The following is a 20,619-nucleotide window of genomic DNA, read 5'->3' as shown; positions in this document are numbered from 1 at the left end:
GTGTGTGGGACACACTGACCGGCAGCACCCCCACACTGAGCAACAGGACCCGTGTGTGGGGGACACTGACCGGCAGCACCCCCACACTGAGCAACAGGACCCGTGTGTGGGACACACTGACCGGCAGCACCCCCACACTGAGCAACAGGACCCGTGTGTGTGGGACACACTGACCGGCAGCACCCCCACACTGAGCAACAGGACCCGTGTGTGGGACACACTGACCGGCAGCACCCCCACACTGAGCAACAGGACCCGTGTGTGGGGGACACACTGACCGGCAGCACCCCCACACTGAGCAACAGGACCCGTGTGTGGGACACACTGACCGGCAGCACCCCCACACTGAGCAACAGGACCCGTGTGTGGGACACACTGAGCGGCAGCACCCTCACACTGAGCAACAGGACACGTGTGTGGGACACACTGACCGGCAGCACCCCCACACTGAGCAACAGGACTCGTGTGTGGGGAACACACTGACCGGCAGCACCCCCACACTGAGCAACAGGACCCGTGTGTGGGACACACTGACCGGCAGCACCCCCACACTGAGCAACAGGACCCGTGTGTGGGGGACACACTGACCGGCAGCACCCTCACACTGAGCAACAGGACCTGTGTGTGGGGGACACACTGACCGGCAGCACCCCCACACTGAGCAACAGGACCCGTGTGTGGGGGACACTGACCGGCAGCACCCCCACACTGAGCAACAGGACCCGTGTGTGGGGAACACTGACCGGCAGCATCCCCACACTGAGCAACAGGACCCGTGTGTGGGACACACTGACCGGCAGCACCCCCACACTGAGCAACAGGACCCGTGTGTGGGGAACACTGACCGGCAGCACCCCCACACTGAGCAACAGGACCCGTGTGTGGGACACACTGACCGGCAGCACCCCCACACTGAGCAACAGGACCCGTGTGTGGGACACACTGACCGGCAGCACCCCCACACTGAGCAACAGGACCCGTGTGTGGGACACACTGACCGGCAGCACCCCCACACTGAGCAACAGGACCCGTGTGTGGGGGACACACTGACCGGCAGCACACTCACACTGAGCAACAGGACCAGTGTGTGGGACATACTGACCGGCAGCACCCCCACACTGAGCAACAGGACCTGTGTGTGGGGGACACACTGACCGGCAGCACCCCCACACTGAGCAACAGGACCCGTGTGTGGGGGACACTGACCGGCAGCACCCCCACACTGAGCTACAGGACCCGTGTGTGGGACACACTGACCGGCAGCACCCCCACACTGAGCAACAGGACCCGTGTGTGGGACACACTGACCTGCAGCACCCCCACACTGAGCAACAGGACCCGTGTGTGGGGGACACTGACCGGCAGCACCCCCACACTGAGCAACAGGACCCGTGTGTGGGACACACACTGACCGGCAGCACCCCCACACTGAGCAACAGGAACCGTGTGTGGGACACACTGACCGGCAGCACCCCCACACTGAGCAACAGGACCCGTGTGTGGGACACACTGACCGGCAGCACCCCCACACTGAGCAACAGGACCCGTGTGTGGGACACACTGACCGGCAGCACCCCCACACTGAGCAACAGGATCCGTGTGTGGGACACACTGACCGGCAGCACCCCCACACTGAGCAACAGGATCCGTGTGTGGGACACACTTACCGGCAGCACCCCCACACTGAGCAACAGGACCCGTGTGTGGGACACACTGACCGGCAGCACCCCCACACTGAGCAACTGGACCCGTGTGTGGGACACACTGACCGGCAGCACCCCCACACTGAGCAACAGGACCCGTGTGTGGGGGACACTGACTGGCAGCACCCCCATACTGAGCAACAGGACCCGTGTGTGGGACACACTGACCGGCAGCACCCCCACACTGAGCAACAGGAACCGTGTGTGGGACACACTGACCGGCAGCACCCCCACACTGAGCAACAGGACCCGTGTGGGACACACTGACCGGCAGCACCCCCACACTGAGCAACAGGACCCGTGTGTGGGACACACTGACCGGCAGCACCCCCACACTGAGCAACAGGAACCGTGTGTGGGACACACTGACCGGCAGCACCCCCACACTGAGCAACAGGACCCGTGTGTGGGACACACTGACCGGCAGCACCCCCACACTGAGCAACAGGACCCGTGTGTGGGACACACTGACCGGCAGCACCCCCACACTGAGCAACAGGACCCGTGTGTGGGACACACTGACCGGCAGCACCCCCACACTGAGCAACAGGACCCGTGTGTGGGGGACACACTGACCGGCAGCACCCTCACACTGAGCAACAGGACCTGTGTGTGGGGGACACACTGACCGGCAGCACCCCCACACTGAGCAACAGGACCCGTGTGTGGGGGACACTGACCGGCAGCACCCCCACACTGAGCAACAGGACCCGTGTGTGGGGAACACTGACCGGCAGCATCCCCACACTGAGCAACAGGACCCGTGTGTGGGACACACTGACCGGCAGCACCCCCACACTGAGCAACAGGACCCGTGTGTGGGGAACACTGACCGGCAGCACCCCCACACTGAGCAACAGGACCCGTGTGTGGGACACACTGACCGGCAGCACCCCCACACTGAGCAACAGGACCCGTGTGTGGGACACACTGACCGGCAGCACCCCCACACTGAGCAACAGGACCCGTGTGTGGGACACACTGACCGGCAGCACCCCCACACTGAGCAACAGGACCCGTGTGTGGGGGACACACTGACCGGCAGCACACTCACACTGAGCAACAGGACCAGTGTGTGGGACATACTGACCGGCAGCACCCCCACACTGAGCAACAGGACCTGTGTGTGGGGGACACACTGACCGGCAGCACCCCCACACTGAGCAACAGGACCCGTGTGTGGGGGACACTGCCCGGCAGCACCCCCACACTGAGCTACAGGACCCGTGTGTGGGACACACTGACCGGCAGCACCCCCACACTGAGCAACAGGACCCGTGTGTGGGACACACTGACCTGCAGCACCCCCACACTGAGCAACAGGACCCGTGTGTGGGGGACACTGACCGGCAGCACCCCCACACTGAGCAACAGGACCCGTGTGTGGGACACACACTGACCGGCAGCACCCCCACACTGAGCAACAGGAACCGTGTGTGGGACACACTGACCGGCAGCACCCCCACACTGAGCAACAGGACCCGTGTGTGTGGGACACTGACCGGCAGCACCCCCACACTGAGCAACAGGACCCGTGTGTGGGGGACACACTGACCGGCAGCACCCCCACACTGAGCAACAGGACCCGTGTGTGGGACACACTGACCGGCAGCACCCCCACACTGAGCAACAGGACCCGTGTGTGGGACACACTGACCGGCAGCACCCTCACACTGAGCAACAGGACCCGTGTGTGGGACACACTGACCGGCAGCACCCCCACACTGAGCAACAGGACCCGTGTGTGGGACACACACTGACCGGCAGCACCCCCACACTGAGCAACAAGACCCGTGTGTGGGACACACTGACCGGCAGCACCCCCACACTGAGCAACAGGACCCGTGTGTGGGACACACTGACCGGCAGCACCCCCACACTGAGCAACAGGATCCGTGTGTGGGACACACTGACCGGCAGCACCCCCACACTGAGCAACAGGATCCGTGTGTGGGACACACTGACCGGCAGCACCCCCACACTGAGCAACAGGATCCGTGTGTGGGACACACTGACCGGCAGCACCCCCACACTGAGCAACAGGATCCGTGTGTGGGACACACTGACCGGCAGCACCCCCACACTGAGCAACAGGATCCGTGTGTGGGACACACTGACCGGCAGCACCCCCACACTGAGCAACTGGACCCGTGTGTGGGACACACTGACCGGCAGCACCCCCACACTGAGCAACAGGACCCGTGTGTGGGGGACACTGACTGGCAGCACCCCCATACTGAGCAACAGGACCCGTGTGTGGGACACACTGACCGGCAGCACCCCCACACTGAGCAACAGGAACCGTGTGTGGGACACACTGACCGGCAGCACCCCCACACTGAGCAACAGGACCCGTGTGGGACACACTGACCGGCAGCACCCCCACACTGAGCAACAGGACCCGTGTGTGGGGGACACACTGACCGGCAGCACCCTCACACTGAGCAACAGGACCTGTGTGTGGGGGACACACTGACCGGCAGCACCCCCACACTGAGCAACAGGACCCGTGTGTGGGGGACACTGACCGGCAGCACCCCCACACTGAGCAACAGGACCCGTGTGTGGGACACACTGACCGGCAGCACCCTCACACTGAGCAACAGGACCCGTGTGTGGGACACACTGACCGGCAGCACCCCCACACTGAGCAACTGGACCCGTGTGTGGGACACACTGACCGGCAGCACCCCCACACTGAGCAACAGGACCCGTGTGTGGGGGACACTGACTGGCAGCACCCCCATACTGAGCAACAGGACCCGTGTGTGGGACACACTGACCGGCAGCACCCCCACACTGAGCAACAGGAACCGTGTGTGGGACACACTGACCGGCAGCACCCCCACACTGAGCAACAGGACCCGTGTGGGACACACTGACCGGCAGCACCCCCACACTGAGCAACAGGACCCGTGTGTGGGACACACTGACCGGCAGCACCCCCACACTGAGCAACAGGACCCGTGTGTGGGACACACTGACCGGCAGCACCCCCACACTGAGCAACAGGACCCGTGTGTGGGACACACTGACCGGCAGCACCCCCACACTGAGCAACAGGACCCGTGTGTGGGGGACACACTGACCGGCAGCACCCCCACACTGAGCTACAGGACCCGTGTGTGGGACACACTGACCGGCAGCACCCCCACACTGAGCAACAGGAACCGTGTGTGGGACACACTGACCGGCAGCACCCCCACACTGAGCAACAGGACCCGTGTGTGGGACACACTGACCGGCAGCACCCCCACACTGAGCAACAGGACCCGTGTGTGGGACACACTGACCGGCAGCACCCCCACACTGAGCAACAGGACCCGTGTGTGGGACACACTGACCGGCAGCACCCCCACACTGAGCAACAGGACCCGTGTGTGGGACACACTGACCGGCAGCACCCTCACACTGAGCAACAGGACCCGTGTGTGGGACACACTGACCGGCAGCACCCCCACACTGAGCAACAGGACCCGTGTGTGGGGGACACACTGACCGGCAGCCCCCCCACACTGAGCAACAGGACCCGTGTGTGGGACACACTGACCGGCCGCACCCCCATAATGAGCAACAGGACCCGTGTGTGGGGCACACTGACCGGCAGCACCCCCACACTGAGCAACAGGACCCGTGTGTGGGACACACTGACCGGCAGCACCCCCACACTGAGCAACAGGACCCGTGTGTGGGACACACTGACCGGCAGCACCCTCACACTGAGCAACAGGACCCGTGTGTGGGACACACTGACCGGCAGCACCCCCACACTGAGCAACAGGACCCGTGTGTGGGACACGCTGACCGGCAGCACCCCCTCACTGAGCAACAGGACCCGTGTGTGGGACACACTGACCGGCAGCACCCTCACACTGAGCAACAGGACCCGTGTGTGGGACACACTGACCGGCAGCACCCCCACACTGAGCAACAGGACCCGTGTGTGGGACACACTGACCGGCAGCACCCTCACACTGAGCAACAGGACCCGTGTGTGGGACACACTGACCGGCAGCACCCTCACACTGAGCAACAGGACCCGTGTGTGGGACACACTGACCGGCAGCACCCTCACACTGAGCAACAGGACCCGTGTGTGGGACACACACTGACCGGCAGCACCCCCACACTGAGCAACAGGACCCGTGTGTGGGACACACTGACCGGCAGCACCCCCACACTGAGCAACAGGACCCGTGTGTGGGGGACACACTGTCCGGCAGCACCCTCACACTGAGCAACAGGACCCGTGTGTGGGACACACTGACCGGCAGCACCCCCACACTGAGCAACAGGACCCGTGTGTGGGACACACTGACCGGCAGCACCCCCACACTGAGCAACAGGACCCGTGTGGGACACACTGACCGGCAGCACCCCCACACTGAGCAACAGGACCCGTGTGTGGGGGACACTGACCGGCAGCACCCCCACACTGAGCAACAGGACCCGTGTGTGGGACACACTGACCGGCAGCACCCTCACACTGAGCAACAGGACCCGTGTGTGGGGGACACACTGACCGGCAGCACCCCCACACTGAGCAACAGGACCCGTGTGTGGGACACACTGACCGGCAGCACCCCCACACTGAGCAACAGGACCCGTGTGTGGGACACACTGACCGGCAGCACCCCCACACTGAGCAACAGGTCCCGTGTGTGGGGGACACTGACCGGCAGCACCCCCACACTGAGCAACAGGACCCGTGTGTGGGACACACTGACCGGCAGCACCCCCACACTGAGCAACAGGACCCGTGTGTGGGACACACTGACCGGCAGCACCCCCACACTGAGCAACAGGACCCGTGTGTGGGACACACTGACCGGCAGCACCCTCACACTGAGCAACAGGACCCGTGTGTGGGACACACTGACCGGCAGCACCCCCACACTGAGCAACAGGACCCGTGTGTGGGACACACTGACCGGCAGCACCCCCACACTGAGCAACAGGACCCGTGTGGGGGACACACTGACCGGCAGCACCCCCACACTGAGCAACAGGACCCGTGTGTGGGACACACTGACCGGCAGCACTCCCACACTGAGCAACAGGACCCGTGTGTGGGACACACTGACCGGCAGCACCCCCACACTGAGCAACAGGACCCGCGTGTGGGACACGCTGACCGGCAGCACCCCCTCACTGAGCAACAGGACCCGTGTGTGGGACACACTGACCGGCAGCACCCTCACACTGAGCAACAGGACCCGTGTGTGGGACACACTGACCGGCAGCACCCCCACACTGAGCAACAGGACCCGTGTGTGGGACACACTGACCGGCAGCACCCTCACACTGAGCAACAGGACCCGTGTGTGGGACACACTGACCGGCAGCACCCCCACACTGAGCAACAGGACCCGTGTGTGGGACACACTGACCGGCAGCACCCTCACACTGAGCAACAGGACCCGTGTGTGGGACACACTGACCGGCAGCACCCCCACACTGAGCAACAGGACCCGTGTGTGGGACACACTGACCGGCAGCACCCTCACACTGAGCAACAGGACCCGTGTGTGGGGGACACACTGACCGGCAGCACCCCCACACTGAGCAACAGACCAGTGTGTGGGACACACACTGACCGGCAGCACCCCCTCACTGAGCAACAGGACCCGTGTGTGGGACACACTGACCGGCAGCACCCTCACACTGAGCAACAGGACCCGTGTGTGGGACACACTGACCGGCAGCACCCTCACACTGAGCAACAGGACCCGTGTGTGGGGGACACACTGACCGGCAGCACCCGCACACTGAGCAACAGGACCCGTGTGTGGGACACACTGACCGGCAGCACCCCCACACTGAGCAACAGGACCCGTGTGTGGGACACACTGACCGGCAGCACCCCCACACTGAGCAACAGGACCCGTGTGTGGGGAACACTGACCGGCAGCACCCTCACACTGAGCAACAGGACCCGTGTGTGGGGGACACACTGACCGGCAGCACCCCCACACTGAGCAACAGGACCCGTGTGTGGGACACACTGACCGGCAGCACCCTCACACTGAGCAACAGGACCCGTGTGTGGGGGACACACTGACCGGCAGCACTCCCACACTGAGCAACAGGACCCGTGTGTGGGACACACACTGACCGGCAGCACCCCCACACTGAGCAACAGGACCCGTGTGTGGGACACACTGACCGGCAGCACCCCCACACTGAGCAACAGGACCCGTGTGTGGGACACACTGACCGGCAGCACCCTCACACTGAGCAACAGGACCCGTGTGTGGGACACACTGACCGGCAGCACCCCCACACTGAGCAACAGGACCCGTGTGTGGGACACACTGACCGGCAGCACCCCCACACTGAGCAACAGGACCCGTGTGTGGGACACACTGACCGGCAGCACCCCCACACTGAGCAACAGGACCCGTGTGTGGGACACACTGACCGGCAGCACCCCCACACTGAGCAACAGGACCCGTGTGTGGGACACACTGACCGGCAGCACCCTCACACTGAGCAACAGGACCCGTGTGTGGGACACACTGACCGGCAGCACCCCCACACTGAGCAACAGGACCCGTGTGTGGGGGACACTGACGGGCAGCACCCCCACACTGAGCAACAGGACTCGTGTGTGGGACACACACTGACCGGCAGCACCCCCACACTGAGCAACAGGACCCGCGTGTGGGACACACTGACCGGCAGCACCCCCACACTGAGCAACAGGACCCGTTTGTGGGACACACTGACCGGCAGCACCCTCACACTGAGCAACAGGACCCGTGTGTGGGGGACACACTGACCGGCAGCACCCCCACACTGAGCAACAGGACCCGTGTGTGGGACACACTGACCGGCAGCACCCCCACACTGAGCAACAGGACCCGTGTGTGGGACACACTGACCGGCAGCACCCCCACACTGAGCAACAGGTCCCGTGTGTGGGGGACACTGACCGGCAGCACCCCCACACTGAGCAACAGGACCCGTGTGTGGGACACACTGACCGGCAGCACCCCCACACTGAGCAACAGGACCCGTGTGTGGGACACACTGACCGGCAGCACCCCCACACTGAGCAACAGGACCCGTGTGTGGGACACACTGACCGGGAGCACCCTCACACTGAGCAACAGGACCCGTGTGTGGGACACACTGACCGGCAGCACCCTCACACTGAGCAACAGGACCCGTGTGTGGGGGACACACTGACCGGCAGCACCCCCACACTGAGCAACAGGACCAGTGTGTGGGACACACTGACCGGCAGCACCCCCACACTGAGCAACAGGACCCGCGTGTGGGACACACTGACCGGCAGCACCCCCACACTGAGCAACAGGACCAGTGTGTGGGACACACACTGACCGGCAGCACCCCCACACTGAGCAACAGGACCGGTGTGTGGGGGACACTGACCGGCAGCACCCCCACACTGAGCAACAGGACCCGTGTGTGGGGGACACACTGACCGGCAGCACCCCCACACTGAGCAACAGGACCAGTGTGGGGGACACACTGACCGGCAGCACCCCCACACTGAGCAACAGGACCCGTGTGTGGGACACACTGACCGGCAGCACCCCCACACTGAGCAACAGGACCCGTGTGTGGGACACACTGACCGGCAGCACCCCCACACTGAGCAACAGGTCCCGTGTGTGGGGGACACTGACCGGCAGCACCCCCACACTGAGCAACAGGACCCGTGTGTGGGACACACTGACCGGCAGCACTCCCACACTGAGCAACAGGACCCGTGTGTGGGACACACTGACCGGCAGCACCCCCACACTGAGCAACAGGACCCGCGTGTGGGACACACTGACCGGCAGCACCCCCACACTGAGCAACAGGACCCGTGTGTGGGACACACTGACCGGCAGCACCCCCACACTGAGCAACAGGACCCGTGTGTGGGACACACTGACCGGCAGCACCCTCACACTGAGCAACAGGACCCGTGTGTGGGGGACACACTGACCGGCAGCACCCCCACACTGAGCAACAGGACCAGTGTGTGGGACACACTGACCGGCAGCACCCCCACACTGAGCAACAGGACCCGCGTGTGGGACACACTGACCGGCAGCACCCCCACACTGAGCAACAGGACCCGTGTGTGGGACACACACTGACCGGCAGCACCCCCACACTGAGCAACAGGACCCGCGTGGGGGACACACTGACCGGCAGCACCCCCACACTGAGCAACAGGACCCGCGTGTGGGACACTGACCGGCAGCACCCCCACACTGAGCAATAGGACCCGTGTGTGGGACACACTGACCGGCAGCACCCCCACACTGAGCAACAGGACCCGTGTGTGGGGGACACACTGACTGGCAGCACCCCCACACTGAGCAACTGGACCCGTGTGTGGGACACACTGACCGGCAGCACCCCCACACTGAGCAACAGGACCCGTGTGTGGGACACACTGACCGGCAGCACCCCCACACTGAGCAACAGGACCCGTGTGTGGGACACACTGACCGGCAGCACCCCCACACTGAGCAACAGGACCCGTGTGTGGGGGACACTGACCGGCAGCACCCCCACACTGAGCAACAGGACCCGTGTGTGGGACACACTGACCGGCAGCACCCCCACACTGAGCAACAGGACCCGTGTGTGGGACACACTGACCGGCAGCACCCCCACACTGAGCAACAGGACCCGTGTGTGTGGGACACACTGACCGGCAGCACCCCCACACTGAGCAACAGGACCCGTGTGTGGGACACACTGTCCGGCAGCACCCTCACACTGAGCAACAGGACCCGTGTGTGGGACACACTGACCGGCAGCACCCCCACACTGAGCAACAGGACCCGTGTGTGGGACACACTGACCGGCAGCACCCCCACACTGAGCAACAGGACCCGTGTGTGTGGGGGACACACTGACCGGCAGCACCCCCACACTGAGCAACAGGACCCGTGTGTGGGACACACTGACCGGCAGCACCCCCACACTGAGCAACAGGACCCGTGTGTGGGACACACTGACCGGCAGCACCCCCACACTGAGCAACAGGACCCGTGTGTGGGGGACACTGACCGGCAGCACCCCCACACTGAGCAACAGGACCCGTGTGTGTGGGGGACACACTGACCGGCAGCACCCCCACACTGAGCAACAGGACCCGTGTGTGGGACACACTGACCGGCAGCACCCTCACACTGAGCAACAGGACCCGTGTGTGGGACACACTGACCGGCAGCACCCCCACACTGAGCAACAGGACCCGTGTGTGGGACACACTGACCGGCAGCACCCCCACACTGAGCAACAGGACCCGTGTGTGGGACACACTGACCGGCAGCACCCTCACACTGAGCAACAGGACCCGTGTGTGGGACACACTGACCGGCAGCACCCTCACACTGAGCAACAGGACACGTGTGTGGGACACACTGACCGGCAGCACCCCCACACTGAGCAACAGGACCCGTGTGTGGGACACACTGACCGGCAGCACCCCCACACTGAGCAACAGGACCCGTGTGTGGGGGACACGCTGACCGGCAGCACCCCCACACTGAGCAACAGGACCCGTGTGTGGGACACACTGACCGGCAGCACCCCCACACTGAGCAACAGGACCCGTGTGTGGGGAACACTGACCGGCAGCACCCTCACACTGAGCAACAGGACCCGTGTGTGGGGGACACACTGACCGGCAGCACCCCCACACTGAGCAACAGGACCCGTGTGTGGGACACACTGACCGGCAGCACCCTCACACTGAGCAACAGGACCCGTGTGTGGGGGACACACTGACCGGCAGCACTCCCACACTGAGCAACAGGACCCGTGTGTGGGACACACACTGACCGGCAGCACCCCCACACTGAGCAACAGGACCCGTGTGTGGGACACACTGACCGGCAGCACCCCCACACTGAGCAACAGGACCCGTGTGTGGGACACACTGACCGGCAGCACCCTCACACTGAGCAACAGGACCCGTGTGTGGGACACACTGACCGGCAGCACCCCCACACTGAGCAACAGGACCCGTGTGTGGGACACACTGACCGGCAGCACCCCCACACTGAGCAACAGGACCCGTGTGTGGGACACACTGACCGGCAGCACCCCCACACTGAGCAACAGGACCCGTGTGTGGGACACACTGACCGGCAGCACCCCCACACTGAGCAACAGGACCCGCGTGTGGGACACACTGACCGGCAGCACCCCCACACTGAGCAACAGGACCCGTTTGTGGGACACACTGACCGGCAGCACCCTCACACTGAGCAACAGGACCCGTGTGTGGGGGACACACTGACCGGCAGCACCCCCACACTGAGCAACAGGACCCGTGTGTGGGACACACTGACCGGCAGCACCCCCACACTGAGCAACAGGACCCGTGTGTGGGACACACTGACCGGCAGCACCCCCACACTGAGCAACAGGTCCCGTGTGTGGGGGACACTGACCGGCAGCACCCCCACACTGAGCAACAGGACCCGTGTGTGGGACACACTGACCGGCAGCACCCCCACACTGAGCAACAGGACCCGTGTGTGGGACACACTGACCGGCAGCACCCCCACACTGAGCAACAGGACCCGTGTGTGGGACACACTGACCGGGAGCACCCTCACACTGAGCAACAGGACCCGTGTGTGGGACACACTGACCGGCAGCACCCTCACACTGAGCAACAGGACCCGTGTGTGGGGGACACACTGACCGGCAGCACCCCCACACTGAGCAACAGGACCAGTGTGTGGGACACACTGACCGGCAGCACCCCCACACTGAGCAACAGGACCCGCGTGTGGGACACACTGACCGGCAGCACCCCCCACACTGAGCAACAGGACCAGTGTGTGGGACACACACTGACCGGCAGCACCCCCACACTGAGCAACAGGACCGGTGTGTGGGGGACACTGACCGGCAGCACCCCCACACTGAGCAACAGGACCCGTGTGTGGGGGACACACTGACCGGCAGCACCCCCACACTGAGCAACAGGACCAGTGTGGGGGACACACTGACCGGCAGCACCCCCACACTGAGCAACAGGACCCGTGTGTGGGACACACTGACCGGCAGCACCCCCACACTGAGCAACAGGACCCGTGTGTGGGACACACTGACCGGCAGCACCCCCACACTGAGCAACAGGTCCCGTGTGTGGGGGACACTGACCGGCAGCACCCCCACACTGAGCAACAGGACCCGTGTGTGGGACACACTGACCGGCAGCACTCCCACACTGAGCAACAGGACCCGTGTGTGGGACACACTGACCGGCAGCACCCCCACACTGAGCAACAGGACCCGCGTGTGGGACACACTGACCGGCAGCACCCCCACACTGAGCAACAGGACCCGTGTGTGGGACACACTGACCGGCAGCACCCTCACACTGAGCAACAGGACCCGTGTGTGGGGGACACACTGACCGGCAGCACCCCCACACTGAGCAACAGGACCAGTGTGTGGGACACACTGACCGGCAGCACCCCCACACTGAGCAACAGGACCCGCGTGTGGGACACACTGACCGGCAGCACCCCCACACTGAGCAACAGGACCCGTGTGTGGGACACACACTGACCGGCAGCACCCCCACACTGAGCAACAGGACCCGCGTGGGGGACACACTGACCGGCAGCACCCCCACACTGAGCAACAGGACCCGCGTGTGGGACACTGACCGGCAGCACCCCCACACTGAGCAATAGGACCCGTGTGTGGGACACACTGACCGGCAGCACCCCCACACTGAGCAACAGGACCCGTGTGTGGGGGACACTGACCGGCAGCACCCCCACACTGAGCAACAGGACCCGTGTGTGGGGGACACTGACCGGCAGCACCCCCACACTGAGCAACAGGACCCGTGTGTGGGACACACTGACCGGCAGCACCCCCACACTGAGCAACAGGACCCGTGTGTGGGACACACTGACCGGCAGCACCCCCACACTGAGCAACAGGACCCGTGTGTGTGGGACACACTGACCGGCAGCACCCCCACACTGAGCAACAGGACCCGTGTGTGGGACACACTGTCCGGCAGCACCCTCACACTGAGCAACAGGACCCGTGTGTGGGACACACTGACCGGCAGCACCCCCACACTGAGCAACAGGACCCGTGTGTGGGACACACTGACCGGCAGCACCCCCACACTGAGCAACAGGACCCGTGTGTGTGGGGGACACACTGACCGGCAGCACCCCCACACTGAGCAACAGGACCCGTGTGTGGGACACACTGACCGGCAGCACCCCCACACTGAGCAACAGGACCCGTGTGTGGGACACACTGACCGGCAGCACCCCCACACTGAGCAACAGGACCCGTGTGTGGGGGACACTGACCGGCAGCACCCCCACACTGAGCAACAGGACCCGTGTGTGTGGGGGACACACTGACCGGCAGCACCCCCACACTGAGCAACAGGACCCGTGTGTGGGACACACTGACCGGCAGCACCCCCACACTGAGCAACAGGACCCGTGTGTGGGACACACTGACCGGCAGCACCCCCACACTGAGCAACAGGACCCGTGTGTGGGACACACTGACCGGCAGCACCCTCACACTGAGCAACAGGACCCGTGTGTGGGACACACTGACCGGCAGCACCCTCACACTGAGCAACAGGACACGTGTGTGGGACACACTGACCGGCAGCACCCCCACACTGAGCAACAGGACCCGTGTGTGGGACACACTGACCGGCAGCACCCCCACACTGAGCAACAGGACCCGTGTGTGGGGGACACGCTGACCGGCAGCACCCCCACACTGAGCAACAGGACCCGTGTGTGGGACACACTGACCGGCAGCACCCCCACACTGAGCAACAGGACCCGTGTGTGGGACACACTGACCGGCAGCACCCTCACACTGAGCAACAGGACCCGTGTGTGGGACACACACTGACCGGCAGCACCCCCACACTGAGCAACAGGACCCGTGTGTGGGGGACACTGACCGGCAGCACCCCCACACTGAGCAACAGGACCCGTGTGTGGGGGACACACTGACCGGCAGCACCCCCACACTGAGCAACAGATCCCGTGTGTGGGACACACTGACCGGCAGCACCCCCACACTGAGCAACAGGACCCGTGTGTGGGACACACTGACCGGCAGCACCCTCACACTGAGCAACAGGACCCGTGTGTGGGACACACACTGACCAGCAGCACCCCCACACTGAGCAACAGGACCCGTGTGTGGGGGACACTGACCGGCAGCACCCCCACACTGAGCAACAGGACCCGTGTGTGGGACACACTGACCGGCAGCACCCCCACACTGAGCAAGTGTGATGCTGAACTTTGTTGCTGTCAGACCCTTCCTGATACACACATTACTGAAAGCAGTGTTGCAGGTTAACAAGCTCATTCAAATAGACAGCACTTCCCATCTCGAGGGTTAGAATTGAACAGGAACGATATCCAGTAACTGGATCAAAGTTCAGTGCGAACACATTTGGGAATCCTGCAAACAGTTCTGGTCACCATATGTATGAAAGGCTATTTGACCCTGAACAGAGTGAAAACAGGATTGACATGGACGAGAGCAGCATTGTGAGGTTACACTTACCGGGAAAGATCATACAGGTTCCGGTCTCGAGAAGAAACTACTGAGGGGTGATCTGATCCAGGAGGACGCGAGGAGCAGCATTAGGGCTCCTCTGTTGGTGAGGGAGCGGAAGATTAGAATGAAATAAGAGGAATATTGCTGCATATCAGGAATTCACCATCGATTGGGATTCTCCCCTGCTGGCAGCAACCCCCCCCCCCCGCCCACGGGTTTCCCAGTGCCCTGGGTCTGGCTTCAATGGGAAACGCCATCGACAAGCAGCGGGAAGAGAGCCTCTCGCTGCCTGTGAACCGCACTCTGAAACCCGAGGCGGACCCGAGAATCCAGGTGAATTCTTCAAGTCAGAATCAGAACAGATCGAGGGAGGAGGGACAGAGGATAATCAAACTCACAAGCACAGAGTACAAAACTGGAATGAGTCAACAGAAAGGCACAAAGCTCCTCTGCTGTGAACAGTCAGACTCAGAGGGTGATACACACCGAGGGGCTCTGGACAAGCCTCAGGTTCCCGTCGGTGTTTACAGAGGAATGGAAGTCTGACAAATCTCAGTCGATGCTGGGATAGTTGAGGCAATGGGTGTGGTGAAAATGGAACGGAGGGGGGACTGGAAAGGTAGGCTGTGCGGAGGGTAGATACGTCACATGGTCTGGACGGCTTGAAGGAAGTGGGGTGGCACAGTGGAAGGTGTTTGAATCTCCTGATCTGCCCAGGATACCGAGGAGGAGTGGAGAGTGGTGACCATGGCGCCCTCATTCAACACATCATCACTGGCGAAGGCTTGGGACGCAGGGAAAAGTCAACAGGAACTGGGCGAGGTTCGAGTGAATTAACAAAAGCCAGTGTGCGTTTCTCAAAGGTCCATTCTCCCTGATTAAACTAATCAATTGGTTTTAATTCTTTCTTGGGATTGGAAATAAAAATGAAAATGTTTGAAAACATGGGTATTGTTGCCCATCCCTCGTTACCCATTAGAAGGTGGGGGTGAGCTGCCTTCTTGGAGCCGCTGCAGTCCTTGAGGTGTAGGTACACCCACTGTGCTGTTAGGGAGGGAGTTGCAGGATGTTGACCCAGCGACAGTGAAGGAACGGCGATATATTTCCAAGTCAGGGTGGTGAGTGACTTGGAGGGGAACCTCCAGGTGGTGGGGGGTCCCAGGTATCTGCTGCTCTTGTCCTTCTAGGTGGCAGTGGTCGTGGGTTTGGAAGGTGCTGTCTCAGGAACCTTGGTGAGTTGTTGCAGTGCATCTTGTAGATGGTACACACGGCTGCCGCTGTGTCGGTGGTGGAGGGAGTGAATGTTTGTGGAAGGGGAGCAATCAAGCGGCTGCTTTGTCCTGGATGGTGTCGAGCCGATGGGAGGGGGGGGGGCTATTCCGCGGGCCAGCTCGGCGAGCGGCCGATGGGGGGGGGGGGCGGGGGGGCTATTCCGCGGGCCAGCTCGGCGAGCGGGCCGATGGGGGGGGGGGCGGGGGGGCTATTCCGCGGGCCAGCTCGGCTAGCGGCCGATGGGGGGGGGGGCTATTCGCGGGCCAGCTCGGCGAGCAGCCGATGGGGGGGGGGGCGGGGGGGCTATTCCGCGGGCCAGCTCGGCGAGCAGCCGATGGGGGGGGGGCGGGGGGAGGACTATTCCGCGGGCCAGCTCGGCGAGCGGCCGATGGGGGGGGGGGGGGGGGGGGGGCGGGGGGGCTATTCCGCGGGCCAGCTCGGCTAGCGGCCGATGGGGGGGGGGGCTATTCCGCGGGCCAGCTCGGCGAGCGGCCGATGGGGGGGGGGGGGGGCGGGGGGGGCTATTCCGCGGGCCAGCTCGGCGAGCGGCCGCCATGTTGCACGGCCCGGCCGCTGCAGGCCGCCTTGCCGCAAGCGCAGCCAGGGAACCGGGAATTCTCCGGGGCGGAGCGGCAGCTCGAGCCGGTTCTCTACGCTGCTGTCCTGCTAGCCCCCTCGGGAAATTGGTGGCAGCTTTACGCCATTTGTTCTGGCGTAAGACGGCACCGTTCCCACGCCAGCGTGGGGACATTGCCCCAGACAATCGGCCCACGGAACCTCCCAAAGGGAGCAGTGTCCCCCCAGTGCTGACGCTGGGCAGCAGGTACACTGGGCTGACTGCTCGCATGGTGGACGATGTCTTGAGCAGTGCCCCCCAGTGCTGACGCTGGGCAGCAGGTACACTGGGCCGACTGCTCGCATGGTGGACGATGTCCTTGAGCAGTGCCCCCCAGTGCTGACGCTGGGCAGCAGGTACACTGGGCTGACTGCTCGCATGGTGGACGATGTCTTGAGCAGTGCCCCCCAGTGCTGACGCTGGGCAGCAGGTACACTGGGCCGACTGCTCGCATGGTGGACGATGTCTTGAGCAGTGTCCCCCCCAGTGCTGACGCTGGGCAGCAGGTACACTGGGCTGACTGCTCGCATGGTGGACGATGTCTTGAGCAGTGTCCCCCCAGTGCTGATGCTGGGCAGCAGGTACACTGGGCCGACTGCTCGCATGGTGGACGATGTCTTTTCAGCCGCTTGCACTCAGTGGAGATCAGAAAAATGAGCAGTGATCCGATTAAACATGAGAGACTCTGAGGGGGTGTTAAGGGTCTCTCCCATTGAAGAGCGGGGTGAGGGGGAATGTCTTCTCTGAGGGGTGTCAGTCTGTGGGATTAGGCCCTCTCAGAGGCTTGGGCTGGCTCCTTCAATCAGGGCGCAGTTCTATTGTTGACCGACAAGGGGCTCGGAGGTTCTCGGGGAAAGTGGAGCTAAAACCGATTGGATCAGCAATGGTCTCCCTGAATGGTGAAGCCAGCTCGATGGGCCAAACAAGGAAAATGGTTAATTCTGAGTCACCCTTTACGGATGAAGCTGAGAAGAATATTTTCTCTGAGAGCGACTTTCTGCGCTCCTCCCTCCAAGGTGCTGGAGGTGGGGCAGAGGGAGACTCATTCTCTTCCCGAACAACAATCAAAGGTTATGCGGGTAGATTGAGATCGTACAATTTGAATCAGAACAGCCAGGATGGAACAGAATGGTTAGGAGACTAAAGGGGCCGAATGGCCTCCGCCTGCTCCTATTCTCACTGTTTGTGGTACCTGTTACGATGGACGCAATGCCAGATCCGGAGAAACCTCTCAGCCCCTCGATCGTACGTTTGGATTGGCTGCTCAGACGCTGTTTGAGCTCCAGCTTCTCAGATTCCAGTTGATCAATGTCGGCCTGTAGAGCATCCATCGTCTCGTCAAACTCCCTGCGGGCGGAGAGCACAGACAGAGAGCGTCAGGGTCAGGCAGAGCGCGTCAGGCAGAGCGCGTCAGGGTCAGGCAGAGCGCGTCAGGCAGAGAGCGTCAGGCAGAGCGCGTCAGGGTCAGGCAGAGCGCGTCAGACAGAGAGCGTCAGGCAGAGCGCGTCAGGGTCAGGCAGAGCGCGTCAGGGTCAGGCAGAGCGCGTCAGGGTCAGGCCAGAGCGCGTCAGGCAGAGCGCGTCAGGGTCAGGCAGAGCGCGTCAGGCAGAGCGCGTCAGGGTCAGGCAGAGCGCGTCAGGCAGAGCGCGTCAGGGTCAGGCAGAGCGCGTCAGGCAGAGCGCGCCAGGCAGAGCGCGTCAGGCAGAGCGCGTCAGGCAGAGCGCGTCAGGGTCAGGCAGAGCGCGTCAGGGTCAGGCAGAGCGCGTCCAGGCAGAGCGCGTCAGCAGAGCGCGTCAGGGTCAGGCAGAGCGCGTCAGGCAGAGCGCGTCAGGCAGAGCGCGTCAGGGTCAGGCAGAGCGCGTCAGGCAGAGCGCGTCAGGGTCAGGCAGAGCGCGTCAGGCAGAGCGCGTCAGGCAGAGCGCGTCAGGCAGAGCGCGTCAGGCAGAGCGCGTCAGGGTCAGGCAGAGCGCGTCAGGCAGAGCGCGTCAGGGTCAGGCAGAGCCCGTCAGGGTCAGGCAGAGCGCGTCAGGGTCAGGCAGAGCGCGTCAGGTAGCAGCAGAGCGCGTCAGGGTCAGGCAGAGCGCGTCAGGGTCAGGCCAGAGCGCGTCAGGCAGAGCGCGTCAGGGTCAGGCAGAGAGCGTCAGGGTCAGGCAGAGAGCGTCAGGGTCAGGCAGAGCGCGTCAGGGTCAGGCAGAGCGCGTCAGGGTCAGGCAGAGCGCGTCAGGGTCAGGCAGAGCGCGTCAGGCAGAGCGCGTCAGGGTCAGGCAGAGCGCGTCAGGGAGAGAGCGTCAGGGTCAGGCAGAGCGCGTCAGGCAGAGCGAGGCAGAGCGCGTCAGGCAGAGCGCGCCAGGCAGAGCAAGCCAGGCAGAGCTCGTCAGGGTCAGGCAGAGCGCGTCAGCAGAGCGCGCCAGGCAGAGCGCGCCAGGCAGAGCGCGCCAGGCAGAGCGCGCCAGGCAGAGCAAGCCAGGCAGAGCTCGTCAGGGTCAGGCAGAGCGCGTCAGGCAGAGCGCGCCAGGCAGAGCGCGCCAGGCAGAGCGCGCCAGGCAGAGCGCGTCAGGCAGAGCGAGGCAGAGCGCGTCAGGCAGAGCGCGTCAGGGTCAGGCAGAGCGCGCGTCAGGCAGAGCGCGCGCCAGGCCAGAGCGCGCGCCAGGCAGAGCGCGCGCCAGGCAGAGCGGGCCGCAGGCAGAGCGCGCGCCAGGCAGAGCGGCGCGCCAGGCAGAGCGCGTCAGGCAGAAAGCGTCAGGCAGAGAGCGTCAGGCAGAGAGCGTCAGGCAGAGCGCGTCAGGCAGAGCGCGTCAGGCAGAGAGCGTCAGGCAGAGGAGCGTCAGGCATGAGCGCGTCAGGCAGAGCGCGTCAGGCAGAGAGCGTCAGGCAGAGCGCGTCAGGCAGAGCGCGTCAGGGCAGAGCGCGTCAGGGCAGAGCGCGCCTGGCAGAGCGCGCCAGGCAGAGCGCGCCAGGCAGAGCGCGTCAGCAGGGCGCGTCAGGCAGAGCGCGTCAGGCAGAGCGCGTCAGGCAGAAAGCGTCAGGCAGAGAGCGTCAGGCAGAGAGCGTCAGGCAGAGCGCGTCAGGCAGAGCGCGTCAGGCAGAGAGCGTCAGGCAGAGAGTGTCAGGCAGAGCGCGTCAGGCAGAGAGCGTCAGGCAGAGCGCGTCAGGGCAGAGCGCGCCAGGCAGAGCGCCCCAGGCAGAGCGCGCCTGGCAGAGCGCGCCAGGCAGAGCGCGCCAGGCAGAGCGCGTCAGGCAGGGCGCGTCAGGCAGAGCGCGTCAGGCAGAGCGCGTCAGGCAGAGAGCGTCAGGCAGAGAGCGTCAGGCAGAGCGCGTCAGAGCAGAGAGCGCCAGGCAGAGCTCGTCAGGCAGAGCGCGCGTCAGGAGAGCGCGTCAGGCAGAGAGCGTCAGCAGAGAGCGTCAGGCACAGAGAGCGTCAGGCAGAGAGCGTCAGGCCAGAGAGCGCGCCAGGCAGAGCGC

General features: G+C 64.0%; 1 protein-coding gene across 1 annotated transcript in view; it reads right to left on the bottom strand.

Annotated features, from left to right (window-relative positions):
• LOC140409376 (dynactin subunit 1-like) overlaps window positions 1-18,498 on the bottom strand; it is a 120,365-nt gene extending 101,867 nt beyond the window's left edge. Inside the window, exon 1 of the mRNA XM_072497826.1 lies at window positions 18,350-18,498. Within this exon, the coding sequence (XP_072353927.1) occupies window positions 18,350-18,488 (139 nt within the window). The 5' untranslated portion in view covers window positions 18,489-18,498. The remainder of the gene's footprint in view (window positions 1-18,349) is intronic.
• Between the last annotated feature and the right edge of the window lie 2,121 nt (window positions 18,499-20,619).

Source organism: Scyliorhinus torazame, chromosome 3 (genome assembly GCF_047496885.1).
Source record: "Scyliorhinus torazame isolate Kashiwa2021f chromosome 3, sScyTor2.1, whole genome shotgun sequence".
Taxonomy (NCBI): domain Eukaryota; kingdom Metazoa; phylum Chordata; class Chondrichthyes; order Carcharhiniformes; family Scyliorhinidae; genus Scyliorhinus; species Scyliorhinus torazame.
The sequence above is the reverse complement of the archived record's forward strand: the minus strand, read 5'-3'. Positions and strand labels throughout refer to the sequence as shown.